This window comes from Heptranchias perlo, chromosome 9 (assembly GCF_035084215.1).
Source record: "Heptranchias perlo isolate sHepPer1 chromosome 9, sHepPer1.hap1, whole genome shotgun sequence".
Lineage (NCBI taxonomy): Eukaryota > Metazoa > Chordata > Chondrichthyes > Hexanchiformes > Hexanchidae > Heptranchias > Heptranchias perlo.
Genome location: NC_090333.1, coordinates 42,272,125 through 42,299,470, shown reverse-complemented (window position 1 = coordinate 42,299,470; position 27,346 = coordinate 42,272,125). Strand labels below are relative to the sequence as shown.

The 27,346-nt window shown below is 42.8% G+C and overlaps 1 protein-coding gene and 1 pseudogene across 10 annotated transcripts in view; one reads left to right on the top strand and one right to left on the bottom strand.

Annotated features, from left to right (window-relative positions):
• The window catches only part of nfia (nuclear factor I/A), a 438,666-nt gene that overhangs the window by 251,682 nt on the left and 159,638 nt on the right, over positions 1-27,346 (top strand). For all 10 annotated transcript variants that reach the window (XM_067990275.1, XM_067990281.1, XM_067990283.1 and 7 more), the window contains one exon: positions 16,202-16,276. In XM_067990275.1, the coding sequence (XP_067846376.1) occupies positions 16,202-16,276 (75 nt within the window). The remainder of the gene's footprint in view (positions 1-16,201; positions 16,277-27,346) is intronic.
• LOC137325579 (PHD finger protein 23B-like) lies at positions 6,782-9,575 on the bottom strand (annotated as a pseudogene).

The following is a 27,346-nucleotide window of genomic DNA, read 5'->3' as shown; positions in this document are numbered from 1 at the left end:
TGAGGTTTGACCCACACAATACTCTACACTATAGGGTGCATTTTACCAAACTCTGCTCCCAGCGTGGAGATCCTCGCTCAACAGGAAAGTAGGAGAATTGGATTCTCAATTAGAGAATCAGGAGACAGACTAGTGAGCCAGATTCATAGCACTCCTGATTTTCTGGTGATTAATTCTAATGACCAGGAAATTGGGAATTAGGAGTGCCGACATTTGCACCCGTCAAGTGAGACCAGGAGCCTCGACTCACAAAATGTATCCTTATACTTTTTGTAGATTGTCTTAGCTGCTGCATTAACCTTTCCATTACACTACTAACAGTGAAATATCACAGTGATGAAATAGAAGAATGAGATACACACTACGGTATGTTACAATTCAGTCATTCCTCAGTGAGAAAGCTAAAGAACTCTGCATTGTCACTGTGGGAATAGAGTAAAATGAATCCAGGGCTCAACAGAAGAGTCTTCAACAAAATGCTCTGATGATTTCTGCGGAAAGACACTGCACTGCAATCAGAGTCTGATTTAGATACAGCAGGTGGTTTCTCAGACATTCCGGCCTTTCTAAATGCCTTTGCATGGGCTTTTTGTGGATATAGACCCTAACCCTCCGCCCCAACTAGCAACTCACTCACATGTACTAATTCTCATTTTTCATGCAGTAAATGTATGCAGATCTTCAAATATCCAGGTTTCTCACAACTTCCTGATGGAAATATCCTATTAATTGCTGTATCTGGAGGCAGAAGACCTAGAAGCTGGCTACATGTCTATGTTTCACATGTCTGTGTTGTGTTTGTTCAATGTAGAACATTTGTTGGCTTTCAAAGAATTCAGTACTAAGAGAGCTCCTGGATTAAATAAGAGCAAGAGCTCTTCAACTTTGAACAGGCCTTTAGGTGTCTTTTCATGTTGTACTCAATAATGGCAGCAGAGGGTCATTTTTCTCATGACACTGTCTTCCACTTAAAAATAATAAATGGTTTCAATTAATTGCTGTCAGTTATACATATCAGAACCATGCAAAAAATTGGTCTGTTTGCAAGCTGTTGCTAACACTAATATAGACTGTTCCTCCTACTGCAGAAGGTTCTCTATTCCAATGCATCAAAACCCATTCAGAACTTTACCCATTTTTCCCGTGTTCTGAAGACTCGCAGCTTCCATGTTTCTTTACCGAAAGTCCCAAAAGCAGCTAGCATCTCCTGATGGTCATGTAACAGTGCTTGGTCACTATTGTTTGGGTATGTACATTTGGCTAACTCCTCCTCATAAATTTAAATACCCACATTGAGCTGCCCCTGAAACCTGTGAGGTTTATCTCCATGACATACAGATAAAGTAAAGTTTTGATAGTGCATACAGCTGTTCCAATTCAAGCCACTTTCTTTGTTGAGCTTTGTTTATGGAAGCGCATGTGACTATTTTATCCTCCTCCTTTTACCAGTCTTGCACACCAGACTTATTCACATTGAACTTTCACACTGCTGCTCTGGTCCTCTTATTCTCACTATCTTGTATCACTTCACCTTAAGGCTGCAGAGTAGATCCTTTTGCTGAACCATTTCAATTCAAATCATATTTGAAGTTTGGTTTGTAGTAATGTACCTCCATTCTGCAGCCTTGGATTGTGGAAGTCATGCGCTCTTCATGTGTCTTCCCATTTCCTCACACCGTGATCCAGAGATGACTTTGATATATCTTCTTTAGCTACATTAGCAAGCATGAAAATGGGCTTGTGCTATACGGCAATATGTGTTTCATCTGAAAATACCTTTTGAGGCCCACTTTTATTAATGTTGCATACACTGTACAATCCCATGTAATGCGCACTTGAATTTTGAACCCATGTTACCTTCAAATTTCTTTGAAAATATGCAGAAACTTATGGCATTGTAAGTTTAAGAATTGAAATCTCAATATGCAGGCATTACTTATTTTATGTCAAATTACATCAAACCCTATATTTGAGAATTGCATTTTTAGTATTCTTAAAAAAATAAACAAGCTGAAATTTCAATCAGTGCTCATTTTTAAATGATTTATTTTCTTGTGCCTTCTTAGATTTCCGCAGTACACAAGTTACTTTACTGCTGAGAGTCTGAGTAAATGACCCATTCTCAAGTCTTTTCCTGTGTCGCTGCAATCTAAACACCAGATAACCTGGACCCAATTGGCTTCTAGATGGGTTTTATACCACTTTCTCGAATCTAATACTCAAACATTCCTATAGCTTTAATACTATTTGGCATTGTATTTTTCTTCTCTCAGTGCTAAATTCCTGTTTCTTTATTAATGCCATTCATTCAGAATGCCCAGTTTTGGTGATAACTGATAGAATTCACCATTGTGTTATCATCCTGCCCCCCTCTCTGTTTTAATCTTGTAGCAGGTGCCAGTGAAGTGTTAAATCATCACAAAAATTAACTTTGTATTAGATTTAATGGCCCTACAATAATGGTAACATGAAAATCAAGTAAGTCTTTCTAAAACATTCAAAATGCCTCTGTTGCTACCCAGCAAGGCTGCACACATTTTGTGTACTTCAACTTTGCACACAGCTTGTAAAAGATAGTGCCATAAAAAGCCTGACTATGGCACAAATCCAACTTTTTGTAAAAGCATTCAACAAATTATTTGTAACTGGTTCTAACTTAGCACATTTGAAAGGTGTCAGATTTTTCTTGTAACCAAATCTATGTTCAAACAAGCTGGCATGATGCCAGATCATAGCGAGATCTGTAAGATGCTACCATGGCCTTCTCCATCGTAGATGTAAGGAATCAGCAATGTTGTTTCAATTTCAATTTGGTTTCAGATAGATGGAATGTAGGAGAACTCAAAGTGGTTTATTTTAAAGTGTGAAATGCTTACGCCTTTTTTATTTTTACATTTTGGTTCTTATTTTCATTTGATTCATGTTGTTGCACAAACTGTACAATGCTAATGTGATCATCACAAATCAAGTCTGAATCATTTAGCATTTGATCGTTGTTCCTTGCTTAAGTACCTGGCCTGTATGTATGTAGTATGTGAGCTGTCAACCTTTGTACCCTTAGTGAAGCAGAGGCTCAATGTGATAGGTACAGGACCGATTCCTTGTAGGTGTTTAGGGAAACATGCTGATGCCATATTTAGTATTTTATTAAAGTTTATCTTACCACTTCAGAAGTCCTGTGGGAACCATTGAATAATCTTCAGTGAAATCCAGCAATGTGGTTTCTTTTTATAGTTATTCAAAATGTATTCGTATATATGTCTTAGATCTTAATAAGAGACATTTAAAATTAGTAATAATATTTATATTTTAGAAGCAATAATATATTGTCTTAGATTTTCCTCTGAATTACTGCCCATATTGAGATGTATTTGGGCAGTAAACAATTAAAATAAGCTCTTAAAGGCTACTGCCTCAAATCCACCACTTAAACTACACCTGCATTCCTCTCCCAAAATCCACCAGGTCCCTTTTAAGGCTCACCAGAAGCTCAGTTCACCACAGATGCATGACTAATCAAGTCTGAATCATTTAGCTCCATCAATTGCCCTCCATTTATACCCCAAACCCACCCCAAATAATTACCGTCACTATATTAGTGGTGGGAAGAGCTGCTACAAGGTATCCATGAGGCAGGTAATACACTGGGGAAGTCATTTTGTATGCTACTATGGAAGGTTACTGTTTCTCTTCCTGCATAGCGATCTTTTTAATACTTTAGGGGTTCATTCGGGACTTTTGCTGTTACTTTTACTCAGCTCTGCTCAATGTACTGCTTTTCACACCTGACGTGGATTTCTCAATGGGAATACCTTTACTTTGATGGTATGAAGAGGACGAGGACGAAGATATGGAACAGGCTAGGCTGGAGGCTCTTCAAGTTGGACATCACCTTTCCCTACATGCAGACACTCACTCACCAGGCTGCACGGAATGTATTTACTACTTTGCTACGCAGTGGAAATGTGTTTGTAATCTGTCTCATTTTGTTGATCATATAATCTTAGTCCTAATATTTCCCTGGTCCCCGCTAACAAGCAAAGCAAAGCCTTGTAAAACTGTCATTATTTGATAGCAGTAACATTAGTGCCTTGATGGCAAGAGCCAACGTGTGATCAGATCTGACTATGATTCCCCACACATTCATTTGGGCTGTTTATGGAAGGAAATGAAAGAGTAACTGAGGCTATTAGTTACAGGTTCCATTGACAGAGACCTGGCACAGGTTACCAGGTTGATCTCTTGGTTAAGTATTGCTGCATGACATGCTGCATGACGTAGGGGGAGACCTAAAGAGAGGAAGTAAATCAAAGGCAAAAAATGGAAAAGGAGAGAAAATGAATACTGCATTATATTTTAAAACCAAGCTACTATGCATATTTACAGAAACGTTTGAGACTGTTGTACTTTGTGTTCAAAATAATTGTGACTACATATTACCGAGAAAAACTATTGTAATGTAGTTGAGGCTGCCAGAGTCTGCTCTCTTCGGTATTAGTGCTTAGATATTTGGATGTTTGTCTACAGATAGATTTGTTAATAGGTTTCAATTTTTGTTAGTAATCCAAAGGCTAATGTTTAACTCTGTAGAGGTGAATAGGGATTCACCATTTTCTGAAAGAATGGACATAACTCCAAACTTAAGTGGAGCCCAATGAGAAAAGCAAGGCAAATATCATCTGTCTCTAAGAGCCTAAGAGAATAAAATGTAAACAGCTTCTGTAGCCCTTGAAGTGCTAAAGGGTAACTGCACCTCTGACTTTAAGTAGAACATTTAGTTATTTTAGCCCTCTTTTCACTTTTTTGTTTACAACATTCTCATTATTACAGTCTATTAAATCAGAACCAGGAAGCAATTTTCTAATCAGTACTCTGATCTGGGCAGGGATTCTGCTGCCTTTTATTGCTAGGCCTCTGATGTTCTCTATTCAGAAACGCTCAGTTCTAACTGTTGTAATTGAAATCCCAGATAATCTCTCAGGGTCAAGGGACAGTTAACCATGACTGCAGCAGTTAAAAGGTTATGCTGATTCCTGTTGTCAAATATCATTTCTTTTCACTTTCTGCATTGAGTGATCAGTCCCATGGCATTTTCCAGCCAGAAAAAAAAAGACAAGAGGTGTTTAATTTGACCTTGGAGTCTTAATGCTGTGACTTATTTAAAGGAAACAATACATATGTGTGCTTGGACGATGTTGCTCCAACTTATTGAGCACTTACTCATTTTTGGGGTGGAATGTATCATTGATGAATGCTTCCTCCCACTCTTTCCAGCATGCATTTGTTATAATCTCATAATTTGAATTTGCTTCCCTACCAGACCCATCTCTTCTGCGATCAGGTTAAAATAACAAAAAAGTGCATACAATGTAGACTTTAATTGCTGGAGTCTGGGGGAAGGTGAAGTGCATTGTGGAGGATTCTTGCTTCCACAGATACAGTACACTGATTGTACTATATCTCAGTCCTTTCAACTGCCACAGCAATTTAAAAATGGATTTATATCAAGAGAAATCTCTTGACTGAAACAGTCAATTTATTTCATTCAAATGTGTGGCTAAATCACCAATGTGATGTCATAATGTGCACACCAATGAACTGAACACACAAAAGGGTTGAAATTGCTCGGTGCACTATTTTTATACATTGGTTAACCTATTAGCATGAAATTCATGTACACAATATTTTTGTAGTCATTAACTGTTTAAAATAATTAAAGGTTAATGTTGGAGCAATTAAAGATAAGACCTGATAGCTGTTAGACTTGTAAGAAACAGAAAGAAACTGTCTTTAAAGAACTGAAAGAAACAAGATTTACTTAGCCCCATTGATGGCCTTGAAAGAGATCAAAATGTATTGATTCAGCCATTACACTGCAAGAGAACTGGTGGTTGTGAGCACTGAGGGCATGCAATCTGAGCGAGTTGATGAATGTAAAGTGGAATCATCAGCAAAAGAATGGACAGGGTTAGATGGAGAATAAAGGAGGTTATCGATAGGAAGAAGAAACAGTGAACCCCGGAATTAATGGAAAAGAGGTAGAGGATAAGCCAACAGCTACAAAACAGATAAAGTGGTTTGAGAGGTAACTAGATGGCTATGAATAGAGCTTTTGTGGGAGACTGCATGATGATAACTTGTTTAGAAGCATCCAGTGCGAGACTCTGTCAAAGATTTTGGAGATGTCCAAGGCAATAACAGATTATTCTCTGAAGTGTTCAAGAGTAGAGGCTCCAGAAGAGGGCAAGATCACCAATGGAATGGCCATGTAAACACTATGGATGCAATTATGGCTTAGACCAGAATCAGTGATAGATTATTTGAGAGTGAACAAAAGCCTGCGAAGGAAGAGCCTTAATAGAAAGGGCACAAAGTCAGAATGAGCCTGAGACTGAGCCACCTACCATTATGGTCAGGAATGCCCCTGTCTTGTCTGACTTCCTGTACTCCTATCTGTTATACTACCACAACTGGCTGTCTTAGCAATTATTAGCTTGAAACCACAAGCACGTAACACTCTCTGCGGCACGTACCTTGTAAGCATTATTTCTGGGTCCTCCACAGTGAAACCTGCAAGAAGAGGGGAAAAGATGAACCCATCCTGCCCATGGCATTCTGTATGCTTTTTAACCTGTACTGTTCAAATACAGTAACTCTTTTCTGGCTTTCTTCAGGGTTTCTTTGGCTGACCTACTGCCCTTTTTTAAATTTCATGCTTTTTTGCCTCATGCAGATGAGTCACAAAACAGGCTCATAAATTGTTCTTTGGAGGAAGCGTCTTCTAGCCCAAGCCCAATTTACTCCCTTCTTTCACATCTCTACATTTCTCACAGAAAAAGACATCAGGGGCATTAGTCTTTCCAATTTTGGCACAAGTCGGGTGGATCCAGGTGTTGCACTAGTTACATTCAATCATTGGCCTGCTTCTGACAATAACATGTCACCAGGCTGTGCGAATCGCCATTGATTCCACCATGATTTCTTCATCCATTATCTGTGTTTCGCTTTCACTATGACCAGTTTCGCGATCATGATCATTTCCCATACTGAGGCACTCTGAGTTCCATTTTATAGTTCTCAGTATAAGTGGTCTCTGGATTTGGTCTCAGAGAGGAAGTTTGTTTTCACCACCCCCTCATCTGAGTCCATTTCACTCAATGAGCTTTTGATCTTTTTCTCAGCTCTTTTTTCATCTTTCGTTTTTTATACTCTTTTTAATGGGAGTGAAGCTGGACTTTTCCCGTCGAACCCCTTCTGCATTTCCACTTCCACACTCCACTGCTTCTCTCTTTCTTCTTAGGTTTCTCAGACCCTGGGTCGAGAGAATCCTTCAACTTCAGTCTGTTGAGTAACACACCATCTGACTTTAGATGGTGGAATCCATCTTTACATCAGGTCCACTATTATCAGATATATCTGATTTAAATCGGTATTAAGAGCAGAGCAGAGGAGCAGGAGGCTGGACTGCAGAGTGTGAAAGAGGCCGTGGAGGAGGAAAGCTCCAGTCAGACCATGAGCACTCAAACTCAACCTGGAGTGGGTGGGAGAAAGTAAAGCTGTGATTGGAGGATTATAGAGCGCGAGCGGGGTAAGAGGGTGTACAGAGCATGGCCAAAAGCGTGGACGGGCAGTGAGGAGTTCAAAAACTATCTGGGAGCCACAGGAAAGACTGACTTTAGAAAGTTAGAGTGCCCCAAATTCAGCTGACTCAGCTGTCAAGGTTTTAGGGGCTCTCCGGCAACTTCCTGACAACCAATCCACCTCTGAGGGGAAGTGTGCTGCCGGATGAAACTGCTCCACAGGCCAGATTTGGCCCACGGGCCGTAAGTTTGACACCCCTGCGGTAGAGTAATGTACATAGAGACAGTTAACACTAAACATGTGTATAACATGAAAGAGCCTCCATTGGCAAAGGCCAAAAGGGACAACAAGCATATAAGTACAAAATTTACAAACCCTCGAGCAAAGATCAGTTTTCCCACAGAATAGCTGATATGTGGAAAAAGCTCCCAGCAAAGGTAGTTGATTGAGGGTTATTTGGCACCTTTAAAAAGGACGTGGATCAATATCTGCTGAAAAGTGAGATTGAGGAATAAAGATATTAGCACTGCTTAATTCTTTTCAAGGGCAGTTGGGGAAGGAAATCAGTGTTCCCTAGAGTAGGGTATCAACAGATGATGGTGGGGGATGAATCAATGATAGTATAACTATATATAAACATTGAATGGAAGTGACGACCTAGTGTAAGTGTTGGAATGCACCTGCAAGAATCCCCCCTCACTGACTGGGGTCGGGGGACGTGCCCTGATTCCCATAGCAATGATGAGCACTGCGCCACTAAGAACGCATCTCGGGCGCCTGCCAGTCAGAGGAGGCAGATAATTCCAGCAGAAGCGGCCCACTTTGGGAGGAGGGGAGGAGGAGAGGGTGCCACTTCTCTGGAAACATGCTGGAAGCGCCCCATCAGCCTCCTTTAAAAGGGGGCCAATAAAGAATCTGCAAAATGTTTCACTAGGCATGCTGGTATCGCAGTATGCAGATTTATGGCCACATGGCTTTTAACTGACGGATTGAACAGCTGGAGTTGGGTGGAAATTCAGCCCTTATGTTTTTGGCTTTTTGATCTTTTTTTGGTAACCTTGTTTGCCCACATCATAACATTTCAGGCAGCTTAAAAGTCCTGTAACACCCTGGTGTGTTACAGTGAGCATTCCTCTAAGAATCCCTTTTGCCCGAAGGGAATGAGGAGGAGGAGGAGGAGGAGTTGCAGGAGAAATGAGCAACGCCAAAAGAGGTGACTGCTGGTGCACCAACACAGCCAGCAGTAATTCTTTGGCTAAATATTGTACTATACCCGTGTGTAAGCAGTTCTGACCAAGTGTGCTCAATTACCTGGACCACTAGGATACACACCATTATCCTCTATTTAACATCATCTACCTTGCATGCCTTGCCATTCATCTGCCCCATTACAAATGAAACTTCTGGCCACAATGGAAAATGTAATCAAAATATTTGTTTTTATGAAATAGTTTGTGTGTGCATCTTTACCATTTTTTAGTCTGGTGCTTCCCCTTTGTTACTGTGTATAGTCTACCTAATCTGCATGCTGCCTAATCTAGTGCTCTTTCTTGGTGAGTGAAGGAAGTGAGTAGACTGGCTGCACAATGTCAGTGAGTGGCTCCCAGGATGAAGCAATCTCTAACAACTTGTGCTGGGCCATGAGTTGGCCATGCAATTGCTGGAGCCACATCTTGGATGCCTGGGTTTGCCCTCTTTCTGGCTCAACCTGGGTTATTTGAGTGGGGCAGTCAGATGGCACAGATGTTGAATCATCCTGAGTGACAGCTGCCACACCTGCGCTTAATCCTGATTCACTCCCACTGTTGGGGACTCATTCAGCAAGTCCTGTGATCTTCAGGGGAGCACTGTGCGGCGAATTCCCTAGTAAGGACAGACTCACAGACATTTGAACCCAAGGTCTCTCTTGTATCAATCAGAACATTCTCAAGAGAACCCACAGCTGCTTCTGGACCTTTATTAAGGGATGCTGTGCTGAAGATGGCCTGTAACATGCTATGTGTTCCAGAGTGGTCTGCAATTCTGTGAAGCACTCAAACACAACCGTACAGATGCAGCTAGAACAACAACAACTGACATAATATATAGCACTTTTAACATAGGAACATGTCCCAAGGTGCTTCACAGGAGTGTAAGCAGGCAAGAATTGGCACCGAGCCAAAAGAAGAGCTATTAGGAGGGGCGACTAAAAACTTGGTCAAAGGGGTTGGTTTTAAGGAGGGTCTGACAGGAATAGAAAGAGGTGGAGAGGATTAGGAAGGGAATTCCAGAGCTTACGGCTGGTACACAGTGGCTATTGTACGTTTCATGGTGCGCATGTGCAAATGACCCCATGAATTGACAGAGCTCAGAAAGCAATGTTGTTTAGTATACAGGCTGTGGATGGAAATTCCTGATGTCAGCAGCTGAGGGTGGCCTTGAACTGCCCCTATTGTCAGCAAGATCCTGCTCCTCTGCTGCCACCCCCACTTGCTCCTCCTTACTTATGCTTCCTCCAAGTGTCAAGATCCAAATCCCCTTGAATGGAGGTACCTATGCTAGTGTTTGTGACAGGTGGAATGAGTGTCACTGTCTAATGTGAGGTGTTACACTCATCATGCTTCAGGGCTATGGTGGTGGCTTCTTGGGAGCACTTATTGAAATACATGAGGAACAACTATAACAATTATATGTTGAAAAAAGAAAGAACTTGCAATTATATAGCACCTTTCATGACCTCAGGATGTCCCAAAGCGCTTCACAGCCAATTAAGTACTTTTGAAGCGTAGTCACTGTTGTAATGTGGGAAACACAGCAGCCAATTTGCGCACGGCAAGGTCCCACAAACAGCAATGTGATAATGACCAGATAATTCAAGAAGGGAGGGAGAGAGGAAACAGGGAACTACAGGCCAGTTAGCCTGACATCAGTTGTCGGGAAAATGCTGGAATCCATTATAAAGGAAGTGGTAACAGGACACTTAGAAAATCATAATATGATTGGGCAGAATCAACATGGTTTTATGAAAGGGAAATCATGTTTGACAAATTTATCAGAGTTTTTTGAGGATGTAACCAGCAGGGTAGATAAAGGGGAACCAGTGGATGTAGTATATTTGGATTTTCAAAATGCATTTGATGAGGTGCCACACAAAAGGTTGTTACACAAGGTAAGGGCTCATGGGGTTGGGGGTAATATATTAGCATGGATAGAGGATTGGTTAAAGGACAGAAAACAGAGAGTAGGGATAAATGGGTCATTCTCAGTTTAGCAGGCTGTAACTAGTGCCACAAGGATCGGTGCTGGGGCCTCAGCTATTTACAATCTGTATTAATGACTTAGATGAAGGGACCAAGTGTAATGTATCCAAGATTGCTGACGATACAAAGCCAGGTGGCAAAGCAACGGTACGGTAGCATAGTGGTTAAGTTACTGGACGAGTAATCCAGAGGCCTGGACTAATAATCCGGAGTCAAGAGTTCAAATCCCTGCCACAACAGCTGGGGAATTTAAATTCAATTAATTAAATAAAGTCTGGAATAAAAAAAAACTAGTATCAGTAATGGTGGCCATGAAACTACCAGATTGTTGTAAAAACCCATCTGGTTCACTAATGTCCATTACGGAAGGAAACCTGCCGTCCTTACCCGGTCTGGCCTATATGTGACTCCAGACCCACAGCAATGTAGTTGATTCTGAATTGCCCTCTGAAATAGCCTAGCAAGCCACTCAGTTGTACAATCTCACTTAAAAAAAAAGTCATAATAAGAATAAAACCGGACGAACACCCGGCATCAGATCACTAGGCACCGGACATGACAAAGGCAAACCAAGCCCAGTCAACCCTGCAAAGTCCTCCTCACTGACATCTGGGGACTTGTGCCAAAACTGACTAGTCTGTGGGACAGCTCTCCCAAGCAACAGCCTGACATAGCCATACACACAGGATCATACCTTTCAGCCAATGTTCCAGACTCTTCCATCACCATTCCTGGGTATGTCCTGTCCCACCGGCAGGACAGACCCACCAGAGGTGGCGGAACAGTGATATACAGTCAGGAGGGAGTGGCCCTGGGAGTCGTCAACATTGACTCCGGACCCCATGAGATCTCATGGCATCAGGTCAAACATGGGCAAGGAAACCTCCTGCTGATTACCACCTACCGCCCTCCCTCAGCTGATGAATCAGTCCTCCTCCATGTTGCGCACCACCTGGAGGAAGCACTGAGGGTAGCAAGGGCACAGAATGTACTCTGGGTGGGGGACTTCAATGTCCATCACCAAGAGTGGTTCGGTAGCACCACTACTGATCGAGCTGGCTGAGTCCTGAAGGATATGGCTGCGAGACTGGGCCTGCGGCAGGTGGTGAGCGAACCAACACGAGGGAAAAACCTATTTGACCTCGTCCTCATCAATCTACCTGTCGCAAATGCATCTGTCAATGACAGTATTGGTAGGAGTGGCCACCGCACAGTCCTCGTGGAGACGAAGTCCCGTCTTCAAACTGAGGACACCATCCAACATGTTGTGTGGCACTACCACCGTGCTAAATGGGATAGATTCAGGACAGATCTAGCAGCTCAAAACTGGGCATCCATGAGGTGCTGTGGGTCATCAGCAGCAGCAGAATTGTATTCCAGCACAATCTGTAACCTCATGGCCCGGCATATTCCTCACTCTACCATTACCACCAAGCCAGGGGATCAATCCTGGTTCAACGAGGAATGTAGAAGAGCATGCCAGGAGCAGCACCAGGCATACCTAAGAATGAGGTGCCAAACTGGTGAAGCTACAACACAGGACAACATGCATGCTAAACAGCGGAAGCAGCATGCTATAGACAGAGCTAAGCGATTCCACCACCAACAGATCAGATCAAAGCTCTGCAGTCCTGCCACATCCAGTCGTGAATGGTGGTGGACAATTAAACAACTAACAGGAGGAGGAGGCTCTGTAAACATCCCCATCCTAAATAATGGCGGAATCCAGCACGTGAGTGCAAAAAACGAGGCTGAAGCGATTGCAACCATCTTCAGCCAGAAGCGCCAAGTGGATGATCCATCTCGGCCTCCTCCCGATATCCCCAACATCACAGAAGCCAGTCTTCAGCCAATTCTATTCGTTCCACGTTATATCAAGAAACGGCTGAGTGCACTGGATACAGCAAAGGCTATGGGCCCCGACAACATCCTGGCTGTAGTGCTGAAGACTTGTCCTCCAGAACTAGCCGCGCCTCTAGCCAAACTGTTCCAGTACAGCTGCATCTACCCGACAATGTGGAAAATTGCCCAGGTATGTCCTGTCCACAAAAAGCAGGACAAATCCAATCCGGCCAATTACCGCCCCATCAGTCCACTCTCAATCATCAGCAAAGTGATGGAAGGTGTCGTCGACAGTGCTATCAAGCGGCACTTACTCACCAATACCTGCTCACCGATGCTCAGTTTGGGTTCCGCCAGGACCGCTTGGCTCCAGACCTCATTACAGCCTTGGTCAAAACATGGACAAAAGAGCTGAATTCCAGAGGTGAGGTGAGAGTGACTGCCCTTGACATCAAGGCAACCTTTGACCGAGTGTGGCACCAAGGAACCCTAGTAAAATTGAAGTCAATGGGAATCAGGGGGAAAACTCTCCAGTGGCTGGAGTCATATCTAGGACAAAGGAAGGTGGTAGTGGTTGTTGGAAGCCAATCATCTCAGCTCCAGGACATTGCTGCAGGAGTTCCTCAGGGCAGTGTCCTAGGCCCAACCATCTTCAGCTGCTTCATCAATGACCTGCCCTCCACCATAACATCAGAAATGGGGGTGATCACTGATGATTGCACAGTGTTCAGTTCCATTCGCAACCCCTCAAATAATGAAGCAGTCCGTGCCCGCATGCAGCAAGAAATGGACAACGTCCAGGCTTGGGCTGGTAAGTGGCAAGTAACATTCGCACCAGACAAGTGCCAGGCAATGACCATCTCCAACAAGATAGAGTCTAACCACGTCCCCTTGACATTCAACGGCATTACCATCGCCGAATCCCCCACCATCAACATCCTGGGGGTCACCATTGACCAGAAACTTAACTGGACCAGCCACATAAATACTGTGGCTACAAGAGCAGGTCAGAGGCTGGGTATTCTGTGGCGAGTGACTCACCTCCTGACTCCTCAAAGCCTCCACCATCTACAAGGCACAAGTCAGGAGTGTGATGGAATACTCTCCACTTGCTTGGATGAATGCAGCTCCAAGAACACTCAAAAAGCTCGACACCATCCAGGACAGGGCAGCCCCCTTGATTGGCACCCCATCCACCACCTTAAACATTCACTCCCTTCACCACCGGCGCACCGTAGCTGCAGTGTGTGCCATCTCCAGGATGCATTGCTGCAACTCGCCCGAGCTCTACCACCGAGAAGGACAAGGGCAGCAGGCACATGGGAACAACACCACCTGGACGTTCCCCTTTAAGTTACACGCCATCCCGACTTGGAAATATATTGCAGTTCCTTCATCATCACTGGGTCAAAATCCTGGAACTCCCTACCTAACAGCAATGTGGGAGAACCTTCACCACACGAATGCTGCGGTTCAAGAAGGCGGCTCACCACCACCTTCTCGGGCAATTAGGGATGTGCAATAAATGCTGGTCTCGCCAGCGACGCCCACATCCCATGAACGAAGAAAAAAAAAGCTGTGAGAAGGACACAGAGTCTGCAAAGGGATATAGACAGATTAAATGAGTGGGCAAGAAGGAGTATAATGTGGGGAAATGTTAAGTTATTCACTTTAGTAAGAAGAATAGAAAAACAGAATATTGTTTAAATGGTGAGAAACTATTAAATGTTGGTGTTCAGAGAGACTTCAGTGTCCTCGTACAAGAAACATAAGAAGTTAGTATGCAGGTACAGCAGGCAATTAGGAAAGGAAATGGCATGTTGACCTTTATTGCAAGGGGTTGGAGTACAAGAGTAAGGAAGTCTTACTACAGATGTGCCAGGGCTTTAGTGAGAGCTCACCTGGAGTAAAACGTACAGTTTTCGATTCCTTATCTAAGGAAGGTTATACTTGTCTTGGAGGCGGTGCAACCAAGGTTCACTAGATTAATTCGTGGGATGAGAGGGTTGTCCTATGAAGTAGAATGGGCCTATACTCTCTGGAGTTTAGAAGAATGAGTGGTGATCTCATTGAAACGTATAAGATTATGAGGGGGTTTTACAGGGTAGATGCTGAGAGATTGTTTCCCCTGGCTAGAGAGTCTAGAACTAGGGGGCATAGTCGCAGGTTAAGGGGTCATTCATTTAAGACTGAGATGAGGAGGAATTTCTTCATGCAGTGGGTTGTGAATCTTTGGATTTCTCCACCCCCGAGGGCTGTGGATTCTGAGTCTTCAAATATATTCAAGGTTGAGTTAGATAGATTTTTGGACTGTAGGCGAATCAAGGGACATGTGGAATGGGTGGGAAAGTGGAGTTGAGGTCGAAGATCAGCCATGATCTGATTGAACGTCGGAGCAGGCTCGAGGGGCCGTATGGCCTACTGCTGCTCCTATTTCTTATATTCTTACGTTCTTATAATCTATTTTTAGTGATGTTGGTTGAGGGATAAATATTGGCCAGGATACCGAGGTGAACTCCCCTGCTCTTTTTCAAAATAGTGCCGTGGGATCTTTACGTCCACCTGAGAGGGCAGATGGGGCCTCGGCTTAACGTCTCATCTAAAAGTTTGCGCCTCCAACAGTGCAGCATTTCCTCAGTGCAACACTGAATTGCCAGTCTAGATTATGTGCTGGAGTGGAGCTTGAGCCCATGACCTTCTGACTCAGTGGCAAGAGTGCTACCACTGAGCCAAGGCTGACCGCTTGTAAAAAAAAAATGGGACTTGCCAAGACATTGTGTGCTATGATGCTAAATTTGTGATTGATAGAGAGCCTGAATGTGTGAAAGATTGGAACAGGATGAATCCAAATCGATGATGGAGCTATCTGGAGATGCATAATTCCCTCCTTTAGGTTCCACTGACACTGGGCCAACTAATTTACATTCTTTTCCTGTAGCCAGATTAGGGGGTTCAGATTTGGTGCCCCATTGCCCATTGTTCACTTCTCCCTTCTGTTATATGCTTCTTTTTCCTGCAGGCATAAAACAATAGTAAAGTGCAGCAAATTTGAAGAGCCCTGACATTGCAATGGAAGTGGCCAGCTTGTCTCCCAAAACATGTATGAGTCAATGGCCATACATCATACAAGTGGCTATTGGCAGAAACATTATTAAATTTAAGTTTTCTTTAAGAAAAAAAACTGGAAGAAAAAAGTACAACCTAGCACTTTATTTACCATAAGAAAAGATCCTACATGAAGTTGCAATTTAGGACTCGATTTTATGGTATCTATTTTTCTATCTAAAATCTCAGAGGTTTGTATTAACCAGCCCACTCTTTAAGAATCAGTGATCAATTGCTGACTGCTTTCTCCCTTTTGGAGCATGCCTTTAATTGGATTAGGCATTTTATTTGGTTAGTTGAGAGCATTTTTAATAAGGTTTCATGTGTTTTTTTTTAAATGGAGGATGTCCATACTTTATTGTGAAATACAAATTCATATTTGAAAATTCTTGTTCTGTAAAAATTAATTTTTTCTTTATTTCCATGTTTTGCAGGACACTTGGGCTTCCAAGACAGCTTTGTCACATCAGGCGTGTTCAGTGTCACTGAGCTGGTGAGAGTGTCACAAAGTAAGTGAAAATATTTTATGTAAACATAGACATGATAATAAAGTTGCAGATGAAATTTCAGATGTGTTTAAATATCTTAGTGAAAGTCATTACATAATTAAAAATAATCCCAGATTTAAAAAAAGTCATATTTACATTTATTTGCATCATGATAATGCTAGTATTCTTTCTTTTGTAAATCATAGATATCTTCTTTATGTACCACACATACCATAATCCAGCTATAAGGTGGATTGGCAACTAGCTTCAAGGCCTTTATGAACACAACTTTGTAAGCATCCCTTATGAGGTGCACAAGACTGAAATTCCTCTCCCGTGCACTGGTGGTGCAGGCGTGTGCCAGGCACAGAGGAGGTTAAAAAAAAAACGAGGGCAGATGTCCTGTACCCAATTTGCGTTTTAAACACACTGCCCCAGGTTTTCTGCCTGCATGGGGATTACACGAGGCTCTGCTGCTCCATGGCGTGACCCCCTTTCGAGCCTTTAATTTGGGGGCATGTGCTTGTTGCCCCACAATTTCTGATGTATTGTGTCAATGGAGTGATGCCATTGCTGCGTACCTATAAAACCAGATACTCGACCACTGGAAGTATCCTTTGGTCTGGCCAGAGCTGTGCTGCCTGCTCTTTTAGACTGATTTTCGAGACCTCGATTTTAGGCCATTTTTATATGCTGTGCTTACTACTATTTTAGTAGCATTGTTTACTTCTGCTCCTAATTATGTCTGTTTATTCTGATGTAATTTCACTTTTCCATCCCTTCTAGCTTGCCTGAGCTTTGAACAGAATGGACATTCCATAGGAATTTCCTTTGCCCTCAGGGAGATGGAGAATGAGGAGCTTTTCAGTCAGGGGCAGAGGCAGGTGCACCTAGATCAAAGGAGGGCTTAGCACTTACCCAAGGGCCCATGTTTTTAGAAAATGCCACAGTTTCCGGGGCATGTCAGAGGAGCTGTGTCTTCGCCACTTATATTTCAGCAGGGAGGCAGTCGGGGAACATTGCCATCTCCTGGAATGGGACTTTCAAATTTGCTCTATTTCTGGCATGACCCTGCCTGCAGAAGTTAAAGTCATGACTGTCTTGAACATTTATGCCATTGGCTTCTTTCAGGGTGCCATGGATGACATATGTCAAATAACAATATATGAAAAAGAACAGGAAAAGATCAGCTGGTCTTTTGAGCCTGTCCCGTCCCAGCCCAGTGTGGTGTAACTTCCGCACACAATCAACCTCTTCCCAGTGGAAGTACCCAGCCTCTGCCCTGCTCTTGTACCAACAGATATAGCTGATCTAGTTAAGCTTCTGGTCAATGGTGACCCCAAAATGTTGATGGTGGGGGACTCGCTGTTGGTGCCATTAAAGGTCAAGGGGAGTTAGCTAGGCTTTCTCTTGTTTGAGATGTTCATTACCTGGCACATATGTGGTGCAAATGTTATCTTCCACTTGCTAGCCCATGTCTGGATGTTATCTGGGTCTTGCAATAGGCTGGTAAGGACTGATTCATTCAAAGGACAATGTGAATGAAGCTGAACACTGTGGAATTGTCAGCAAACGACCTTTTTGACGGAGGAAAGGTCAGTGATGAAGCAACTGAAGATGGCTGTGCTGAGGACACTTCCTTGTGGAGCTCCTACAGTGATGTCCTGGGGCTGCGATGACTGGCCCCTTGATCATGCCCCAAGCCAAAAATAGTAACCCTTCTTTCCGTCACCTCCCTTAGCATAATTTCCAGGGCCTTCTCAGAAAATCGAGCTGTCCTCCTTCCACCACAGGAATTGGCAGACTCCTGGTTCACCTCACACCTCATAGAACTCAGAAGAAGAAGTGACAGGAATCAATTTCCAGCAATCAGGAACTACAGCTCCCGCTTCAAGTGACATCTGCACATTTCTGTTCATGGCCAAGCTCGCAGCAGGCTGCACAAACCACAATGGGGGTGCACATGTAGTATGCAAATAAGGAAACCTTGGAAAACCCACGGAGTTCCCTTCTGCCCACCAGAAACGTAGAATACAACAGGGCAAATGTGCTTGGGCTGCTGCTACAGAATTTAATCTCTCGATATGCAGGAAATGAGGGGTGCAAACCTAATCTTAGTAAGCACTGTGGTATAGTAGGCCGAGATTTGAATATGCTGCATCAATTTACTACATTCAGGTAATATTTAACTCGAAGGCCATACCTTTAATAAGTTTACCAAGTAGCTGCTGATGCCTCAAGCTGTTGACACATTCGCAGTATAAAATACATTTTTGCTCCTGGAACAATCTTGTTCTTTTAACTCCAGAGGACCATTAAATGTTAGTTTTTCTTTGTTGAAGTCACCTGAACAGGGCTGTTGTCTTGAAATTAGCATTGCTTAGCCACATACAAAATTTTAAATAAAATCTCGGATAGCAGTGACTTAGTCTTTTATACAACCAGCCCCATTTCAGAACAAGAGCACTTCATTCCCACTCAAGAACAAGTATGATTTCCATCCACTTTCTCTACTGTAGCATTATGTTTCTGATCAGAGCTCCAGTGATTCTCATCTCAAGTCTTTTTTTTCTTTTAAGCTACAGCACACCCCATTGATTTAAGGTGGCCTTGTACTCACTTGTCCTGCAGTCTGTATCATTAATCACCCGTTTTAAAAACCCACAGTAATAAACAAAAGCCCCTGAATGTGTTCATTGCTTATTTGTACAAGGTGAGGAGATGACACATCATCCACTTCAGTAGCAAACTATTGCACCTGGATTTTGCCAATGAACTCTCCTAACTATTAGCTGTATTTTTAACGTGGGGATTAGACTCCCTCTGTTATTCCCCCCATTCTCTGCTCTTTTGGGAACATATATCAACTGTTGCCATGAGTGTGAGCATACCAACTGCTCCCAGGTCCCTGCCTACACTATTATGACCCAAAATAAAAACAGAAAATACTGGAAATACACAACTGACAAGAGAAAAGATCGATTAACAATTCAGGTGCAGACCCTTTGTCAGAACGGATCCATTTATGTGAGTAATAGACACCACAAGATCTCGCTATCATGCTCTTCCAACTGGCAGCTACTGAGTTTCTATCTTTATTAATTTTCCATTTGTGTCTTTCTATACACAGTCTCTCCATCTATGTTTTGCCCTTTGGTTTTCTATTAGCTGGGACTCATCGCATCATCTTCTTAAAGTGCTAAACCGTTCACATACTTCTTGCTGTAACACAACAAAAACAACAGCAACTCGCAGTTATATAGTGCTCTTAACGTGGAAAAATGTCCCAAAGCACTTCATGGAGGAAGAAAGGAATGGACCCTTATTGGATGCAGGCTTCTCATTACTTCAAGGCTCTGTTCCACCTGCTGGTATACCTTATCCTAATTGCGCAGCGCTTTCCAAAAGATATCGGATTTTGCCTTTTGTACCTTCATCGTGTACCCTCTTAATACCATACGGAGTGTTGATTAGACACTAGCCTTATACACTCTTCCTCCAATTTTCTTTCCCTCCCTCCAGGGAGAGACCAGGCCTCCAATCTGGTGCTCCTTCCAGCACTGTGGCTAGGAAAAGGAAACCACAGTGTGAAGGATACTGGGCCAATATCCCACCACTCTGTATTGCCATTCCTTGGTACTCTAGCGTCTTGTACTAGTGCAGTTAACTGTCGTTTGTATCATAAACTTTGGTTTGAGGTTGCACTAAAGAGGGGTAAAATATCTGCCTGAATTACCATTCCTGGTATCTATCCAATGGCACCTGCTGGTAGGTGCATGTGCGTGGACATCTTGTGAGGAAAGGATTAGACTCCAGTGTGACCTCTTCCACATCAAATAACTTGCCACTGCACACTCTCTGGGCTGTCAAATCAAGATTGACCACTCGGGCAAAGTACTTGAAGTGTGCTGGGTGAGGCCCATGAAAGTACATCTTAGTATGTGTGGCCCTCTTCAGACAGTGGAGAGGGGAAAATGCTTTGCTCTTGCAGAGAATGAACTGAAAACACCAAGTGATGTTCCGTAGTGCTAGTCTTTGAGGTCTCTTTATAAAAGGAAAAAAAATTGTACTGGACCAATATGCAAATTGTAGAAAAGAGTCAATCGGTACTAAAAACAACGAAAAGAACAAAACCTCTTGCTAAGGTGACTTCAAGAGACTGTAATTTCTTTTCTACCAGATATTTGATGACACTGATTAGCACATCAAGAGAGGTTTGTTATCAGAGCTTTAGGGATATATTGGCCCTACCATTAAACCAATGTTGACATGAAGAGCTGAATAAAGCAGAAATTGTAAAAGGGACAATGTCTTTATACAAAAGTGTCTGGTAAACCTTTTTTTGTTTAGGTGGACAAATGCAGTATGTCATTTTTGTCATGTGAGATAATTTGCATCAGCATTGTATGTTTGAAAGGAAATGAAAAAAAGATTCACCACATACTTTTCCTTTGTTACCCCAGTCTCCCTGGCTTACAGTCATTCTGCAGTCAAGAGAATGGACAGGATCTGCTTCCAGACCATTACTCATGTCACTCTGAAATGGCTTGTGGGAGAAGAGTAATTGTGGTCCAGCCATGATTCTTCCAATTTTTGAACTGTGAGAACATACCTAGTCTCCACTTGATATCTTCCCAGAGCGTAGTCAAGAATTGAACATTGCTCTGCCCCATTGCTTTGCTGTCACACACTCATGGTCCAATACACGGTGCCACTGCACCACAGCATTTAATTTTTAAAAATTCATTCATGGGGTGTGGACGTCGCTGGCGAGGCCAGCATTTATTGCCCATCTCTAATTGCCCTTGAGAAGGTGGTGGTGAGCCGCCTTCTTGAACCGCTGCAGTCCGTGTGGTGAAGGTTCTCCCACAGTGCTGTTAGGTAGGGAGTTCCAGGATTTTGACCCGATGATGAAGGAACAGTGATATATTTCCAAGTCGGGATGGTGTGTGACTTGGAGGGGAACGTGCAGGCGGTGTTGTTCCCATGTGCCTGCTGCCCTTGTCCTTCTAAGTAGTAGAGGTCGTGGGTTTGGGAGGTGCTGTTGAATTCAGATACTTTCTCTTTAAAATAGACAAGATAATACGTTTTGGGATCTTGTTTCTTTTCTACAGATTACATAAGAACATAAGAAATAGGAGCAGGAGTCGGCCATACGGCCCCTCGATCCTGCTCCGCCATTCAATCAGATCATGGTTGATCTTCGACCTCAACTCCACTTTCCTGCCTTATCCCCATATCCCTTGATTCCCCTAGAGTCCAAAAATCTATCTATCTCAGCCTTGAACATATTCAATGACCCAGCGTCCACAGCCCTCTGGGATAGAGAATTCCAAAGATTCACAATCCACTGAGTGAAGAAATTCCTCCTCATCTCAGTCTTAAATGAACGACCCCTTATCCTGAGACTATGTCCCCTAGTTCTAGACTCTCCAGCCATGGGAAACAACCTCTCAGCATTTACCCTGTCAAGCCCCTTCATAATCTTATATGTTTCAATGAGATTGCCTCTCATTCTTCTAAACTCCAGAGAGTATAGGCCCATTCTACACAACCTCTCCTCATAGGACAACCCTCTCATCCCAGGAATTAATCTAGTGAACCTTGGCTGCACCGTCTCTAAGGCAAGTATATCCTTCCTTAGATAAGGAGACCAAAACTGTACGCTATGCTCCAGGTGAGGTCTCAACAAAGCCCTATACAATTGTAGGGAGACTTCCTTACTCTTGTACTCCAACCCTCTTGCAATAAAGGCCAACATGCCATTTGTTTTCCCAATTGCTTGCTGCACCTGCATGCTAACTTTTTGTGTTTCTTGTACGAGGACACCCAAGTCTCCCTGAACACTAACATTTAATAGTTTATCACCATTTTAAAAATATTCTGTTTTTCTATTCTTCCTACCAAAGTGAATAACCTCATGGTTCCCCACATTATACTCCATCTGCCACCATCTTGCCCACTCACTTAACCTGTCTATATCCCTCTGCAGACTCTTTGTATCCTCATCACAGCTTACTTTCCCACCTAGCTTTGTATCGTCAGCAAACTTTGATACATTACACTCGGTCCCTTCATCTATGTCAATAATATAGATTGTAAATAGCTGAGGCCCCAGCACCGATCCTTGCGGCACCCCACTAGTTACAGCCTGCTAACCTGAGAATGACCTGTTTATCCTTACTCTCTGTTTTCTGTCCTTTAACCAATCCTCTATCCATGCTAATATATTACCCCCAACCCCATGAGCCCTTACCTTGAGTAACAACCTTTTTTATGTGGCACCTTATTGAATGCCCTTTGAAAATCCAAACATACTACATCCACTGGTTCCCCTTTATCTACCTGCTAGTTACATCCTCAAAAAACTGTAATAAATTTGTCAAACACGATTTCCTTTTCATAAAACCATGTTGACTCTGCCTAATCATATCACAGTAATTCACAAGTTTAAACATTTGAAGACATTTGCTACTGTATTATAAAGAGCTGACATTTTAATGTTAAGTGAATGTTTCACTGAATTTAGAGGTTATTACAGAATGTTAAGGACCACCTCTGTGATTGACAGAAACCCTCATTGACAGATGATGGGGTCAATCAAAAAGATGGTTTCCATCTACACCATATTGTATAAGTCCTTTGTTGCGGAATAGGCTTCATAAAAATGACAGGAAGGCCCTAATTTTTTAGTTAAAGTTCAAAAAGCAACAATCTGTAACAATGGATTCTAAGCAGAGTAGAAATAATATTGCGAATAGTTCATGGAAGAAATAAAATCCTGAGGTATTAAGATACAAACCCCAAGAAAAAGACATTCTTAACTCTTGGTTGGACACTTGAGGCCCACTACTGAAAACAGGACGGTTCTTCAGTGCTTTGACAGAGCAGTCAACATTGGGCTTTGCTGCATAGGCCGGTCCACAGGGATGTTCTGTCCAAGTTTTAATCCAAGTTAGCTACTTGTTATTGCTGCTGCAAATGTTAAGATTCACTAATTCTTTCAATTATTACTGGTGTGACCATGTCACATTTCTTTTTAATTACAAGAGCAGCACAATGACAATAGGAGACTAGTGAGTACCAGTCTGTGAGACTCAAGAATTTCTGCAAAGTGTACTCCATTCACCCAACTGAGCAAATTTCAAGTCTCACACATTTCAGTACCCTGTGCTTAGAGCCTTGTACGAGCACATTCACTGTTGGTAAATCTCCTTCAGATGCCAGAGGATGGTAGTCTTAATGGTGAATCTCATTTGATCCCATGACAACTGTAGAATCTAGTTCATCTCTTGACTTTGAACCATTCCTTGATGTTATGGCTCTATGTGCAACTCAGTCTTCCTTTTTTTCCTTCATCAATACGCATATTAGCTGTTCTTGCGATTCGCAAATGGTATTTCCAGAGTATCTGGTCTGTCTTTGGGCTATCTCATCAGCTATCTTTTTTTTGTCCCACTAAATTAAGCAGCTGGTCATCATCATGCATTCTGTAATACATTCACATTTCAAATGCATTCATTCTTTTGAGTGTTGCAGCGTGGAGGGACTAGTTTTCACTCCCATATAACGTCTTGACCAAACGTAGCATTTCATCTACTTATCATGCTCAATTGTTGGTTGTTCTAAAAGTTTCATCTGTTTTTGTGTTGTTGGTGTTTTACCTTATATTCCAAATTATTGTCATTTATTGATTGCACCATCCATTGTAAGCTTTCTACAGACTCTGCAATCACCATGTTACTGGCATGTTTAATGTTGTTCAATAGCTTGCCGTTCTCTTTAATAGTGGTATCAACAGCGCCTCATACATAATAATTTCTGAATAGATATTGTACAGGGATAAAGAAAGTGTTCATCCTTGTTTCACTTTACATTTGACCTTCATCCACTTCATGATCAAGTTACCAACTCACACACATGCTTCTTGTACCCAGTATAGATTGTAGATTATTCAGATAGTTTTCCCTTCAAAGCCAGTAGATTCTACGATGTTGATCAGTTGACGATGCCATACCTTACCAAGCACCTTTTCATTGTCAAGCTGTGCTTACATTTCTTACTTACATGGTGCTTGTGAACAGAAGATACCTTCTTTAGTTCCATTTTCTTTTGCAGAAGTTATTTTGCTTTTCATTGATGTTGTCATCAATGTTTTTCTGCACTTAATTGAAAATATGAGAATTGAGATATCAAATTTCCATATAAATCCCTACAGTTTGGAAGCACAATTTCCTGTTCTTTACTTCACTCTCTCCAGTCAGTAGTGATACGTACTTGAACACAGTTGCACAGGCACTGGCATTTTCTGGCCCAAGTGGCCATTTTTATATGTACCTTCAGTTGCCTAGGCCCAACGCTCTGGAATTCCCTTCCTCTCTCTTATAAGACCCTCCTTAAAACACACCTCTATGACAAAGCTTTTAGTCAGCCATCCTAAAATATCGTTCTTTGACTTGGCGTCCATTTTTCTCTAATTACTCTTTTGTGAAGTGCGTTGGGACATTTTGTAGCTATCATGAACAGGAACCTTGGTGGACCTTTTTTTCCCTCCATCCCTAGTTGAAGGGCACTGATGCCAATTGTACTGCCCTCGCAGCTACCCTGAAATCAGTTAATTGATGCAAGGACCTTGTCATTCAATACCATACCAGATTTGCCCACCGAATCATTAGGCAGCTCACAGAGATTTTAGCAGATTCTGTGACCAATTGAAATTGTGGCATAATGAGGATTTTTGTTTTGCCCGTTAACAGATGACGGATGAAAGTCACCTCTGTTTGCAAGCTGATGTTTTACTGTCAGTTTGGATAGTGTGAACCGAGTTCTGGTTTGCAGTTTAAAGCTTTAGCTTATCTTAAGTTGATACTAACATCAGAAATTTCTTCATGTCGTAAACGGGGCTTCTGCTGAACTTTCACCGAAGTTATGATGGGGGAGCGGGAGAAGTCTCGAGGAAACTCCCGACAAAAGTTATCAGTGTCATTTGGACATCTGTTGTGGAATTGCTGTTACTGTAGAAGATGCTTTACTGAGGCTAGAGTTGGATCATGCATTGTTACGACAGTATAAGGAAAACTTTGGAGATGTGGAGATGGTTAGCCATACTGTGTCTGATCTTTGAGTTTTTGATTCTGGGTGTCCAGGAGTATAACCGTATTTCGTTCTTCGGCACAAACATTGCTCAGATTGGTGAACACAAAAAAAAAGTAAAAATCTACATTTTAAATTATATTCTGGACTATTCTGTAGTTCTTAGAAATAGCTAATATTCAAAGATGGTTGAATATGCGAGAAAACACGGTGAACAATCCTGGGAAAAGTTATTTTACTTATCAACAACAACTTGCTTTAACGGAGTAAAACATTCCTAAGCACTTCATGGAAGCATAATCAGACAAAAATTGACACGAGCCAAAGAAGGAGATATTAGGATAGGTAACCAAACGCGTGTTCAAAGAGGTAGGTTTTAAGCAGTGTCTTAAAGGAGGAGAGAGAGGTAGAGAAGCGGAGAGTTTTGGGGAGGGAATTACAGAGCTTAGGGCCTAGACGGCTAAAGGCACGGCCAACAATGGTGGGATGAAGGAAGTGGGGGATGCACAAGGTGCCAAAGTTGGAGGAACGCAGAGATCTCGAAGGGTTGTAGGGCTGGAAGAGGTTACAGAGATAGGGAGGGACGAGGCCATAGAGTGATTTGAACACAAGGATGAGAATTTTAAAATTGAAGTGTTCGGGGACCGGGAGCAGATGGAGGTCAGCGAGCACAGGGGTGATTAGTGAACGGGACTTGGTGTGAGTTAGGAAACAGGCAGCCGCTCAAAGGTTACTATTCTTGGTGCGTGTGCGTGTGTACCAAATATTAAAATTGGTAGGTTGATAATAGCATTTCATTTCAAAATATATTGAAAACCCCTGTGTCAATCTCTGTCAATGACTTCTCTCAATGTCAAAGTTTACCTGCAATGTCTGTTACACCTTTAGGTGGTGCATTGACAGGGATTTCCATTGCTCCATGTTCTGCTGTTGTGCCAATGTTAAATCACAAAAAATCAAGGTTTCCGCCAAACTGCAGAAATTAGGGCTGCTACAACCCCTCTTCCTCACAAAGGTGCGTTTCCTCCTTCCCTCTGCTGGATGAGATTAGATCTGCACCCCTTGATGAGGCACTTCCTGCTTCTCAGCCCCAGCCCCAACTGAGATTTCCCCCTTCTGAGGTACATTTTCACCTCCCCTGCTGAGACTGTTTCCCAATTTTCCCCCCACCCCACTACAACTGAGATGGTTTTCATGCTTTTCTCCTGCTATGATTGTCAATTCCCTCTTTTCTCCCCCTGCTGAGGTAATTTCCTATTCACTCCTCTGCTAAGGTGGTTCTGTTGCTCCGCCTCCTTTGCTTCTCATCTGCCTTGGTCGAGTTGTCGCCCAACCCTCTAACCCTGTTGGACCTAGAAGGTTTACTTGGTCTTGACTCCTTCTGTGCACAATCAAAGGAGAGCAGCTAGTTTTTAATTATGTTAATGGATGACTATATTGAATACTGAAAAGGTTATTTTTTTTTTATTCGTTCATGGGATGTGGGCGTCGCTGGCGAGGCCAGCATTTATTGCCCATCCCTAATTGCCCTCGAGAAGGTGGTGGTGAGCCGCCTTCTTGAACCGCTGCAGTCCGTGTGGTGACGGTTCTCCCACAGTGCTGTTAGGAAGGGAGTTCCAGGATTTTGACCCAGCGACAATGAAGGAACGGCGATATATTTCCAAGTCGGGATGGTGTGTGACTTGGAGGGGAACGTGCAGGTGGTGTTGTTCCCATGTGCCTGCTGCTCTTGTCCTTCTAAGTGGTAGAGGTCGCGGGTTTGGGAGGTGCTGTTGAAGAAGCCTTGGCGAGTTGCTGCAGTGCATCCTGTGGATGGTACACACTGCAGCCACAGTGTGCCGGTGGTGAAGGGAGTGAATGTTTAGGGTGATGGATGGGGTGCCAATCAAGCGGGCTGCTTTATCTTGGATGGTGTCGAGCTTCTTGAGTGTTGTTGGAGCTGCACTCATCCAGGCAAGTGGAGAGTATTCCATCACACTCCTGACTTGTGCCTTGTAG